At 39.4% G+C, this 13678-nt stretch overlaps 1 protein-coding gene across 13 annotated transcripts in view; it reads right to left on the bottom strand.

Annotated features, from left to right (window-relative positions):
• Nucleotides 1-10461, bottom strand: part of EPHA5 (EPH receptor A5) — a 415456-nt gene extending 404995 nt beyond the window's left edge. For 5 of the 13 annotated variants that reach the window (XM_061420302.1, XM_061420298.1, XM_061420297.1 and 2 more), the window contains exon 1: nucleotides 9578-10461. In XM_061420302.1, coding sequence (XP_061276286.1) covers nucleotides 9578-9737 — 160 coding nt within the window. In that variant the 5' untranslated portion in view covers nucleotides 9738-10461. Of the gene's footprint in view, nucleotides 1-4887; nucleotides 5050-9577 lie in introns of those variants that run through there. The other 8 variants (XM_061420300.1, XM_061420299.1, XM_061420309.1 and 5 more) reach the window with 5 other exon arrangements.
• Between the last annotated feature and the right edge of the window lie 3217 nt (nucleotides 10462-13678).

Raw genomic sequence — 13678 nt, forward strand, 5'->3', positions numbered from 1 at the left:
CAAAATAGAGGTGGCAAACTATAGTGTCAGACATGTTTCAGGAAACTTTTAAGTATTTAATTCTCTCAATTACCCACTTTCATAGCATCGTAAAGGTCACTTAAAATATACATTATATATTATATTAAATACTATTAAGTTTTTATGCTAGTAGTAAATATCTAAACATTTGAAGATATCTCTTGATACGTCTGTGGCTAGTGAGAAACATGTTGATGTTTGGCAGAAACTAACAGAATTCTGTAGAGCATTTATCCTTCAATTAAAAATAAATAAGTTTAAAATTTTAAAAAGAAGAAATGTTAAAAAAAAAAAAAAAACTGACCTCTCCTTGAGGAATAATCAGGTAAAAGACAACATTTACAACCATGATCTTTGAACTGATGATTTTTGCTTTACTTCCTAACCAAACCCCAGTATTCAATATTAAATAATTAGCAAACCAGCTGAAAATTAGGACAACAGCATGTGACTGATTTTTAGCTCTATGGAAAATTTGCATATGCTGTTCCTTTTACTAGATTGTTTTCCTGTCCCAGATTCCATTCCAATGCAAGGAAGACACTAATCTGAGATCCTGAAAACTTGTCTTAAATAGCTCACATTTAGGAGTGGGGAAACCAAAGGGACTAACATTTGTTGTATACCTGTTTTACTCTAGGAATTTTACTAAGCAACATACATACTCTGCACATTATTTTCACAAGTGAAAATTAAGGGTTAACATTTAATTTTTAGTATGTGGAATCTGACATGGATGATTCAAGAACACTCACTCATACATAGTAGGGCTTGTTTCATGGTCTTCACATGTTCCCATTTTGTACTACCTGGTGAGAAGTAGTTACTGAAAACTTCATTAAAATTAAGTTACAGGGCCCTCAATGACATGGGTCACTTCCATGTCACTGAGAGACCAGCAAAGTATTCATTAAGTCCATATTTCTGCTACACTTGCAGAACTAACATTTTTGGTACTCCTTTCCTTAAGGATGATTCCTCATATAGTATAAACTTAAATCCACTAAACTGCTGCTCCAGATGTTCCCTATATTCTACCGCTTACCTGGCAAGAAAAGCATTAACATATATGGACTCTGCAGCATTCTAACCAGCCACATTCCCACAACTTGCACATATGTACTGCTCACCAATTAGAAAATTATCACTGTCAACTCTCCACAACAATTATGTGAAGCAGTATCATACTGCAGATAAATGAACTGAGACTAAAACAAATTGATAATAATAACAAAATAAGTGTCCACCGAATTCAGATGGTAAATGATGGAGATGAGGGGGGACAAAAAAAAAACCAAACCAACAAACAAAATACAAAAAAACACAATCTCAAAACAAAACTAGTTTCTTTTTGGATTTCAAAGCCAGAAGTTTGGTTTTGTTTTATCTTTTCCTTTATTTTTCTGTAATTCCATGCCATTTAATCCTTTCTCTGCTTCATTTTTTCAGGCTTGAATAAAATGAATTAAAAAAAAAAGGTGACTGAAAACCTGCAATATTAAATGGTTCTTTTGTTTCTACTTCCACCCCTACTTCCAGAAAAATCAAATATGATGTTTAAAATCCTTCAGACACAGCAGTTCCCAAGTATTTTCCTCTTTTCTCAGAAGGCTGGTTGTTCCTCCTTTAGGAGACTTCATGGCAGCATCACTACACTGCCTAGAGTATAGAGAGAAGCAAGACCTCTGTCATCTTCCAAAACATGGGGCAGTGGCCGCACCTGTCCAGTCAGTACACAGGCCAAGGCTCTGGGTAAAAGCTACAACTTGGCTCACAGAGAGGGCCTGCTGTGGACTGCTGTGCTGAACTGGTGCCAGCCAGGTCTACCTGCTGAGTTTGTCTTTCCACAGAAAAGACATTAACAAGCATCTTGGAACAGGAAGAGGTAGTCAGTGCAAAATAAATTAGTGAGCTGTGTGTATGTGTATGTGTGTGTGTGTTTTAGTTGCTTAGTCATGTCCAACTCTTTGCAACCCCACAGACTGTAGCAGTAGCACAAAACTGACCGATAACCTAAACTCCTGTACTTCTGACTTAAGAATCCTGTAAAAAATACACAGCTTGGTTTGCTACAATCTACTCTTTAACATTAACGACTGTGTCCCATGATTTATTTAACAGAAGACTATATTGTCTGATCACCCCTACTTCCTTGTAGGTATTAGAACTCACAGGCATGGATGAGCTAATACTCCCTTATTTTGCTCTGACTTTGCATAAATGGAGTATCTGACAGGGGAGGAGGGAAGGAAAGAGGGAGAGAGAAAAAAAGAAAGGAGGAAAATGAGATAAAGAGAAAGAGAGTGGGAAAGGGAAAAAGGAGATGTGACAGATGAAAATAAGAGTGTGAAATTATCATAGAAGATAAAAGACACTACCCATCTCTGAGTAAAAGAACAGACTGTATTTTCTCTAAATCTTCCAATACTTAGCCGGAAACATGTTTCCAAGTAGGAACATTTTCTCACAAAGCATATGCAAAACATTTCAACCCTCCAGTTTTGGCTCTTTGATTTTTCTTTTTTTTTTTTTTTAAAAAACAAGATCATTTACTTAACAAAGTTAGGAGCCCAGTTAGTTAGAACCAAAGATGTGTGTGATGGATGAAGAAGACAGCCTGGGCAACTGTCCAGCAACTGTAACAGAATTAGAATCATCACAGACACTTTAATCCCAATTATTTCATCTGTGGGGTGTTTAATGCCACAAGTATTTGAAATGACTCAACAAAACTGTGGAACTTACAGAGAAATAAAAGAGAAATAAATGAATGAAATAAAATGAACCAAAGTTATTTCTTTTTTCCATGAGGCTGGGGTTTATATCTTCAGAGTCAGTAAAACAAATGTCAAAATAGAATGTATATTTGTGTGTCTGTGTGTGTGTGTACATGCAACTATGGTCTTTTTTAGTGTTATAAAAAAATAAAGCCCAAGTACTTTTATTAATATCAAGCTCATAGTGATACCATCTTGACATCCCTCCCTACCTTTCTTTTGAAAAGCTTCACCACAATCTTACCACATATCCCATAGGTAATCCATATGCACAAACCACAATTATCAGACCAAGTTCCTGCACTCTGCTTAATAAATGCACAGCAATAAAGCCATGGACATTGAATCACTGGAATGCATGACCGAGGGTCAACTTCTGATCAATGAAATTTTGTATATTCTAAGAGTTTAAGAAATAGTTTAGATGATATTAATAAAGTACCATACAAACTGATCAGAGACTAAGGTTGTGGAATCTACAGTAAAAAAAAAAAAAAAAAAAAAACCTAGAATAAAGCTTGTCATTGAGATCTTAAAAACACAAGTCACACGTATTTTTAAAAAGGATTTTTGAGCATGTTTTAAATGACAGAAAGGTCTCTCTATGTTTTCTTTAAATTGCTAAAGATTAAAAAAATCATTAAAATTTTACCAACAAAAAATGGCAGCTGGTAATAAAAGTCATCACGCTAAGCCACAGAGTTTTCAAAAACTCCAAGTAGTGCACTTACTAAATTACAGTTTTATTTTATAGCTTTGCAACACATGGAATTCTCATTAGAGATACTACACGACAAACTTGAACTTTTAGAAAAAAATGAAAGATCATAAATCCCGTTTCACCAGACAGTACTTATGTACCTTGCAGTATTTCTTTTTATTTACTTTTTGCTTTACAATTACATTATACAGGCTAAGAAATTTTTAAGATGATAATGACGTAAGTTAAAAGGGAATTTTAAAATCTCTATTTCTCATGAGATTCATTGACTAGAATTATGTTTTAAATCATTCAATTAAGTGTTTTCTATTGCTGTTTTAATATAAATTTTAAATTAAAACCTTTTCTTATTTTATGTGATTAGAATGAGGGAAATGAACAAAACCTATACACATGAAACTCCAGTGTCAAAAGAAAAATGTAAATTCCAACTGAATTTTAATATTCAGGAATACCTGTACCACTGTTTGTAGTTTGATTTATAAATAGCTATTTACAGTACAATTTATGACATCAGATCGTACTATTTCTGTGGAAAGTTCTCTATTACAACACCTTGTATATGTTACCAAAATGTATTATAAAAAAATGAGCTGTTGTCCAAAATTTGGATTTAAAATTCTTAAAACATTTTTCTTATTCAAAAGTCAATTTCTGTCTTGTTCAAACACTTTAAAATCTATTTCACTAATTCTGAACAAACAAACGTCCAGAGAGTCCAAAACTAAAACAGGAACAGTAAAGCTATGATAAAGGGAGACCCCCTAAGTATTCATGCTATTTTGGAAGTTAAAAAACAAATACTTAAAAATAGGTCATTTACATTTTGATATAACATTTTCAATAGAACCAACAATTCAGTTAAGATTTTCACAATAAATAACTATCAAATCTTCCAGTTTTCTAATTCCTATATAATAATACTTTCAAAAATGTTATGAACAGATCAGAGAATCTCCAGTTATTCATTCCTATATTAAATATATCTTACTTAATAAATTTATTTTATTATTTGAAAGTTACACTTTATTAAACTTTTTGTAAAAATATGAACTTCTAAATCTATTTATTTACTTATTTATTAAATCTATTTATTTAAAAAAAATAAAATTATTTTTTAGCAACCTTTTTACACATTTATAGAAACATAAGTGTACCATTTAGTCTGTGATAGAATATATGATACATTTTTTAATGTCAATTAAAAATACCATTAGGAATGCTTATGTATACAATAGATTAGGATAACACCTTTGAAGAAATCACTACCTATCCAACTGATTATATATATTTTGATTAAATAACTAAATATGCATTTACCCAGTAAAGCATACCAGTAGGAACTATTCTCTATAGATAAATACCTACCCGCCAGAGATACTAGAACAGCAAGAATCACTGAATCTCTATTGTAACAATTTACATTTTTAGCTCTCATATTGCTTTTATAGTTAATATCACTGTTTCTGGAAAGAAAACAAAAGGACAAATACTGCAATCAATTTTTAATGATTTACAAGCAAGGCTGAATACTGGAACTTGAGTTAATTTTGTTGCTTCGTGAAAACTATAGTAAAAGTATTTTAAGATTATTAAAAATATCATAATCATCTTTGAATGATAACATACCTTTGCTAACTTAAGTTCAAGTTATTCGTTAATAAAATAAAATATATCTGCTAATTTAAATTGAAAAAATAAAGTATAAAGACTAATCAATTTTTACAGCCGTTTTTTCTTTAAGATATTAAGAACACATTTTTTAAAAAAAGAACATTTGACTCATAAAAGGAAAAATAACTATTGTTAGTTAATACAATCATGTACATCATATCCTATTTTTATAGTCAAAGGTAAAAAAAAAAAAATGAAAGAGAAATAAATTGGTCACTCAAGCAAATACTTAAAAAAAGCACACCAAACAAAGGAGATTCAAGTGGTCAAGTCAATCAACAAAAGTGTAGTGAAAATAACTAAAGCACTGACATTTTCTCTGCAGTAGCAACAATGAACAAAGTCTAATGTTTAATCAAATGTTTTGGGATTGTTTTGTCTATAAATAGCTATATCATCTCATTTTGATATTTCATGTAGAAAATGTCAAAGGATCACATTTTGTAAAGCAGAATGTTCATAATATAAATAATGGCAACTAACACGTTTCTAAGCATAAAAAAAAAAAAAAAAGAATCCTCTTCCCATACCATCTATATCCTATGTGGACTTAGATAAAGAACTAATAATATTTACAAATGATAATATTATAATAAAAATAGTTTCAATCAAAGGAAAACAACCATTAGAATTGCTGAAATTGTTCAACCCTTTCCCCGCCTTATATGAGAATATGAAATCCTCTTACATGTCACCCTGACACCCAAGAAGATCTTTGTCTACCTCAAAAAAAGGCTTAAAATTTCAAGACCCAACCTTCTGCTCCCTATTCAAGGTTTATAAAGCAAAAAGCCAAAACTCTACATGGTGCCTTTCTAGTTCCAACAATCTATGATTCAAACAGGGGTAATGGCTCTCTTTTTTCCTTCAGTAGCATCCTGGTGAGGGAATAATTTTACTGTGGTTTTTCTGTGGGGTCCTGCCTCTTTATCTAAGGAAGTGAATTACAACCGGATGACAAGGCCACACAACAAAGCCATTTAGTTTTACAAATCTATTATGTCGTCCAATCGTTTTATGGGCCTGGTCCTATTATAAACCAAGAGAAAACCCTAAAACAAACTTTCTTCCTTTTCTTTATTTCCATTGAAAGCATCTACAATTTTATGATTGTTTTTCAAACAGTTCAGCACCCCTCCTCAATTTTTCCCCTCATGTGGTGTTTTTTTTTCTCCCTCAGAGTCCCTCCATCCCACTTCCTCAAACATACAAAACATTCAGAGACAAGAAACTGGACTTTTCAAATACAAACTGCTGACAACTGTCAGAAGCACTTTACTGGGACATTACTAACTGTAGCTTCAATGAATTAAGCTTGATTCACTGTGGGTGAATCATTTTCAATGCAGAGCTGTTCAGCAGTAATTGGCCAAGAATCCCTGCTGCGAAAAGCACTTGTCAAATAATGCTTGTTTACAAATATATCTCCCAACAGCAAAAAGTGGCAGTTACTGAAAAAGTTCAGGGCCACCTCCAATATTCATAACAGTGGACATGCTTCCTTTACTTACTAAATCTATTAAATTTTTCACTTGTTGATACACTTGCTAATATTTGTCCTGCCTGATCAATCTTAGAGAAATGTTTTGCCTTCTATATGCCTCTGCATTATTCTACAATAAAACTCTTGTGTGTTATACTGTAGCTCAAAGGTTTCTTCCATATGTATTCATGCCTAACACGTGTAGTAAGACAACTAAAGATATATTTACCTTATCCTAGAGTTCAAGCTAAAGAGTAAATTTTCCTCTTATTTCTATTACCCAGTATATTTTAACATTTATTTCATATCAGTCCAAGATTCTAGATATAAATTTGACTTTTTCTGTTCAATTTTGCTTATTTATGTCAACCAAACTTAAATTTTAAACATGACTGGAGTACCAATTATAAAAGTAAACTTCCATTTATTTCTACCTGACTTGAAAATTTTTCGTCACATAACGGGAGCATTCATAACATACACATATATAATGGATATGTACACTACAGTCTGAGAAGTCACAAAGCATCTATAGGTCGCAGAAAGCAACGTATAGGACAAGTTTTTAAAGGCGTCAGTGCATACGTAAAATCTTTCTTTCAAAGTTCTTTCAGAAACAATCCAAAGCAAACTTGAAAACTCCAATCTGAATATTTAAATAAATAAATTGCTGTTATAAATATCTTATATTCTTGTTCTTTGATTAGCATAGCAGCATCATGGAGAAACAAAAAGAACATATTAATAAAAAGTCTGGCATAACACTAACAGAAAACTGTTGGGCAGAGAAGGGATGAAGCAGATGAAATATACAAATACATACATATACACATATATATATGTAAAATTGTAACATTTTATTTATTACATAACATATTATTATGTAATATAGTGTAGTTACAAAATGTGCCCCAAGCAACAGACATGCTTTTATTTCTACTGTCTTCAGAACACTGGCTGGTAAAGTACCACTCACTGTTGGTTAGACCCCTGCAATCCCCATCTCACTGAAGCCCAAGTTTTACTGTTCCACTCGCTGGGTAAGGACAGCACAACCTGTGGGTATTAAGTCCGTGATGTCAGCCAGTCTTCAAGACTCCAGGTCCTCTTACAACACCACAGGAGACCTATTCTACTTCCCTGCTTCCCTCCATTTCCTTTTGCCTCTTCTCTCTTCAGTCTGGACCCTTATTCCCATTTAGCGCCACCCTCCCTGAGACTTCATTTCTTCCCTTTCTCTTAACCAAGAGCTACTACTCCTTTACACCTCTGCATATGCCCTTTCCCTCATAATACCTAGGAGAAAAAAAAGAAGAAGAAAGAAACATAACGGGAACACACGAAAGAATAAAATATTACTATTACTCTTTAAATCCAAACCGGGTTGCCCCTTTCAATAGAGTAAGACAGTTCATAAAAGGACTCCTAACCCTGTCATAATTCTCCGGACTTCTAACATACTAAAAAAAGGACACGACTTCAGAAAACACTTTTTCAACTTTACCAGGGAGGTTAAAAATGCAGACTGCTTGTGTTAAGCATGGGGTATTGTAGGCAGGTAAGCAGATGTGTAGATAGGCGGATAGATAGATGGAGAGATAGATCGAGCTACATATAACCCCTAAATCAGATTTTTAAAAACAAATTTGGAGGGTAAAGACAGAAGCTCATGGGGTGGGGAGAGGAGTATTGATCCTTCCTGTTTTTCTCACGGTTCCTAGGGAGCTGGCAGCGCTCCGAGACCAGCTCAGCCCCTTCCCCTACAGCCAACACACAACCCGTGCAAGTCACGAGGACACACACGACTCCGCCGCTGCTGCTTCATCTTTCCGGTCCCGCGTCCCCTGCCCCACGAGTGGAAGAAAATTTTTAAGGTTCTGTGCTTCACTCGAGGCATCCGGGGCTCCAAATCGAAACCCCAACCTTCCCGCCAAGGTGGGAAGGTTTTTGATGTTTTCGTGATGGAGCTGACCACCCAGACCCCATCTTCTCGTAACCCACATGGGATCTAAGATGCTGCCCCAACCTTGGCTGGCTGCGCGGTCCGGGCGCGGGAGAACAGTGAATGTGGCGGAGCTGACCCGGAGGCCGAGGGCGGCGAGCGGAGAGGCTTGAGCCCAGATCCGGGAGCCAAGAGAGCGGCGCAGGTGCCGCTCCCCTGTCGGCCCTCCTCTCCGGGTGCAAGGCGGCGACACTCCCCTCCCCCGAACCCTCCGCCTCCCGCGGCATCCCACCTTCCAGACTTCCATTTCGTCTGGGTGATCATACGACCCCCAAAGTGCGACACACCCCCACAGTGTGAGGCGCTGTCCGTCTTTCTCCATCCCCCCTCCGGCGAGAAATAAAAGCTCTTACCACCCACCCTAGAATAGCAGCTGGCGATGCCCTAAATAACAGCTCCCAGAAGGCACTTTACCCCAAAATAAAAGCATCCAGCCACCCCCACCACTTTCCCCAGCCCCAGCCCCAAATAACGGTTTCTAAAAGCCCCACCGCTCCCGAGATCCCCGTCACTGCGCTTCAAACAGTTCCCACTCCTTAAAGCCCGAAATGCCACTTCCCCACACGCTTCAAGTGGGACCCAGCCGCACCCAGCCTCCCGGCGCGGGTCTCGAAGCCTTCTATCCTCCTGGCTTCCAACTTCCCAGCCCCCCAAGTCAGCCTAGGTCCACAGCCAGGTTCCGCGCCGAGCGCTCCGCGGCTAAAGTCAAACAATGCGAGTGGAGACGGCCGAGAACCGGAGGGAAAAGGCTAGCGAGAGCGGACGACCCATGTTAGTTACGGAAGAGGGGTGCGATTTCGGTCTCGGCGGCCACGTCCAGCTCGCCAGGACCCGCGCGGCCAGGCCCCGCCTCGCCCCTCCGCCCCGGGTCGCAGCGGTCCCCACCCCCACGGCTTTACCTTCGTTGCTGGGGCTGGCCAGGAGGGTCCGGAGCGCGGCGCACAGGAGAAGGCAGGTCCAGAGGGGCGCCCTGCGAGGTGCGGAGGAGCAGCCGGCCAGGGACGCAGGGGTGCTGGGGAGCCGCAGGCGTCCCGCACCCCGGGGCCCCGAGCCCCGCATCTTGTCCTCGCCGCCTCCGCCGCCGCTGTCCCGCGCCGCTCAGTCCACGGCTCTCGCCTTGCGGAGGGGGCGAGAGAGGCTCGCGGTTCCTCCCCGTTCCCCGTAGGCTCCTTCACCTTCGGGCCCGCGGTTCGCCCCAGTGCGGGGACCGCGGGGCTTTTTGTACGGCTGAAGTTTGCTTCCGGAGCCCCACACCGTCCTCTCCACTGGGGTTAAATGAAATACTAGTGACGGCGGACAGTGCAGTTCGGGACTGGACTCGAGGGTGTCGAGAAGGTCCCGCGTCCCGTTCTGTGCCTCTTTATAGACTTTTAAGGATGGAGGTCTTTGAAATGCCACTGAAGGGATGGGAGGGGAGATAAAAGCTCCTTTTCAGTCTTCAGGGCTGAAATGGACGAAGGTGAGGAAAACAAGTCATCTTAAGAAGAAATTCTCGATAAAAAGAGGAGAAAATAGCAGGGTGGCTAAGGAGAAAGGAAGAGGAGTTGGGGAAAAAAACAGGGTGGGGGAAAGACAAGCAAGGCGAGCGGAGGAAAAGATCCAGAGAGTTCAAAGACGCCAGCAGAAGGAAATAGCTGCGGGCTGAGCACTGACGAGGGAGGGACCGGCTGCAGCGGCGGCCCGGAGCCCGGAGGATCCCGCGGCTCCGGGAGGAGGCTGTGTGTGCGCGGCCAGGCTGGCGAGCTCGGAACTGCACCGCCACAGCGCGCTCCTGCTGAGTCTGGAGCTCTGGCGTCTCCTCGGCCTCCCGCTCTGCGCCTACCACCCTCCTCCCTCCTCCTCCTCCTCCTCCTCCCGGCTCCCCCTCCCTCGGCTGCTCGCAGCCTCGCCAGTGAGAATCTACTGTAAGTGTGAGTTGCTTAAACGGAGTCCCACACCCGCGGAGGGAAGTAATCTGAAGGCTGCCGCGGTGAGTGTTGCCTAGCGGTGTTCGGGGGAGGCGCGTCTTCCTCCGCGGATAATTAGGGCGAAGAATTCTCCTGACGACGCCTGCCAAGACCCGGGCTCCCGGGAGGCTTAAGGGAAACCAGCCCCAGTTCAGCAGGCAGCCTTCAGAGGAGCGGGGCCGTGGGTTTGGCCGACTGCCTGCTGCCCACCGCAGGCTTGTGGCATCAACAACCTTGTTACACCGCCCAGCATTCCTAGGCTGTGCGAGTCCGTGGGTAGTTTATTTAACACCCTTAACCGCTTACTGCTACTGACCCGCTCTATTCTTTCAATACTTTGGCGGCTGGAATGAGATAATTAGTCAACGTTTTCTTCTAAGTAAATGGCAGACTGTCCAAATACAGACGAGGTAGCTTTGATTGAGATTTCAGGGAGTCAAGGAATTTGGCGATTGAAAATTGTGGTGTGCCGCGTACTTTAAGAAGTGATGATTTAATTCATCAATCTCACTGATGGAATGTTTTATGTTTTAGAAATTATATGATATGCAGATATATGAAATTAATTCCAGTGAAATTAATTTCAGGATATTTTAAATTAAAAATATTTTAATTTCGTGTGTTCTGTTGCATTGAGACACAAATAATTTAGAAAAACTGTTGAAAACAATCAACTTTCCATGTTTCATCTCTATTATGTCTACTCTTGCTTTATTTATTTTTCTTCAATTTTCTCATTCATTTTTTTTTTCAAAGAGGTCCATCTGAAGGGCAGTTCTAGTATACTAGCATTAAAAAAAGACTGCAAATAAAACTTCTACAAAAAAGTATGATTTTAGAAAGAAAGGTATCTCATTTAATTTGGTGCATAGTAACTACTATAAAGACTGGATTTTCACCCACACCCAAAAAAGGCAGGTCTGCTCATCAACTTTAATATCCAGTGCCTTGTTTGTATTCACAATAAGTTTCTCATAATGATTAGCTGATGACATTTGTATTTTGTTTAAATATTTGAAATAAAAATGAAAGAATAAACTGGCGGTGATGCAATTTTGGAAAGAGGTGGAAGCTCATCTTTGATTATTTTTCCCCTGAAATGCTTTGGCACCAGAAATCTAAAAGCAGCTTCTTTCTATTAAAACATGCTCCAAATGATTGAAGCAAATTTAGAGGAATGTCAGTGAATCAGTCTTTCAGTTGGGCAAACAGCTTCACAGTGAGATGCAAAGTTAAAGTGTATGTTTTTATTTGAAGACCATTCAGAATGTAAGCTCCTCCCCCTAAATTTATAGTTGGGCCATTTAAAAATATCCAAACAGACTATCAAGGAAGTTATCTAAAGTCTATGAACACATAATAATGCTGTGTGTGAAACATAGGCACTTTAATGGGCCTTTGAGCTTGTTTTACTTCTTCAGGACTTGTATCCAGTAAAATGAGGGATTTGGAGATGATCTTCAAGTTCTCTTCTCTTCCTTTGTCCTTTATCTTCTCCTCCTCTATTCTTGGCATTCCTGTTACTACTCTGTTCATCTATCTCCAATTATTTACCTTTGACTGCAAAATTACCAAATTTCTTCAGCCTTTCTTTGAAAACATTCTACTCCAAAGAGCTTAAACAAATTTTCTATTTTATTTTACACTAAAATTTTCAATTCAGTATTCCCTAAAATGTCTCATACTTCTCTGCTTTTACATCTGGCACTCCATTCTACAGAAGTTTCACCTCCTCAAAATGTTTAACGCTTCCCCCACCTCTTCCCGTCACACACATCTCTCGTGTAAAACCCTACTCAGTGTCCAAGGATAGTCAAGCATTCAAGACTGATGTTTTCTCTTCTAAGAAAGAAATGATTTGGTTTTCCTCCCCCAAGTATCCATGCTGCTGCTGCTGCTAAGTCGCTTCAGTCATGTCCGACTCTGTGCGACCCCATAGAAAGCAGCCCACCAGACTCCTCTGTCCCTGGGATTCTCCAGGCAAGAACACTGGAGTGGGTTGCCATTTCCTTCTCCAATGCAGGAAAGTGAAAAGTGAAAGGGAAGTTGTCCAGTCGTGCCCGACTCTTAGTGACCCCATGGACTGCAGCCCACCAGGCTCCTCCGTCCACGGGACTTTCCAGGCAAGAGTACCAGAGTGGGGTGCCATTGCCTTCTCCGCAAGTATCCATAGCTTATGTTTTATGTCAATCAACACAGTGACAATACTTACTGAATGAAAAACTGGAACAAATTATCTAACTATAAGTATTCAATATATTTATTGGGATAAAGAGAGTTTAGACTAGGTATGCCAAAGAAAACCTGGGGCACTGTTCCCTAAGGTGGGAATTGTGCTATCTTCTCCTTAAGGGGCTGGGAATACAGAATGCAAAATCCTTTGTATTCTCTACCTTAAATAGCAGCCATCATTCTCATGATTGTTTAATAATATTTATTACATAACTTTGAAAGAATGAACAGCTGTAACATGAACCCCAGTGACAGAAATGAAAGCCATTTTTTTGTCTAATGAAGGTTAATCAGAAAAGACAATGAGAGTGCTTTGTCTTGGGCCTCAATCTCAAAGGAAATCTTATATTTGACCATGTGTTGAATTCTTCTCTTAGAAATACTTGGCATACTTACATTAAATGATGGCATTGCATAAAAATTAGTGTGTGTGTGTTTTTCTTTTTACTTCATACTACTGCTTTGCACAAAAAAGGCAATGATATTTGTATTTCTCATTGTTCTGGATAACTGCTATGGCCTCTAAATGGTGAAAGTAACTGATGTCAACCCAGATCTCTGCTTGGATCTGGATTTTGTTCTAAGCTTTTATGAAAAAAAAAAAAAAAAAAGATGTCCAGAATGACCTTAACTTGACATGCTGAATGGTTCGGTTCAGTTCAGTTCAGTCGATCAGTTGTGTCTGACTCTTTGTGACCCCATGAACCGCAGCACGCCAGGCCTCCCAGTCCATCACCAACTCCCAAAGTCTACCCAAACCCATGTCCATTGAGTCAGTGATGCCATCCAACCATCTTATTCTCTGTCATCCCCATTTCCTCC

Source organism: Bos javanicus, chromosome 6 (genome assembly GCF_032452875.1).
Source record: "Bos javanicus breed banteng chromosome 6, ARS-OSU_banteng_1.0, whole genome shotgun sequence".
Lineage (NCBI taxonomy): Eukaryota > Metazoa > Chordata > Mammalia > Artiodactyla > Bovidae > Bos > Bos javanicus.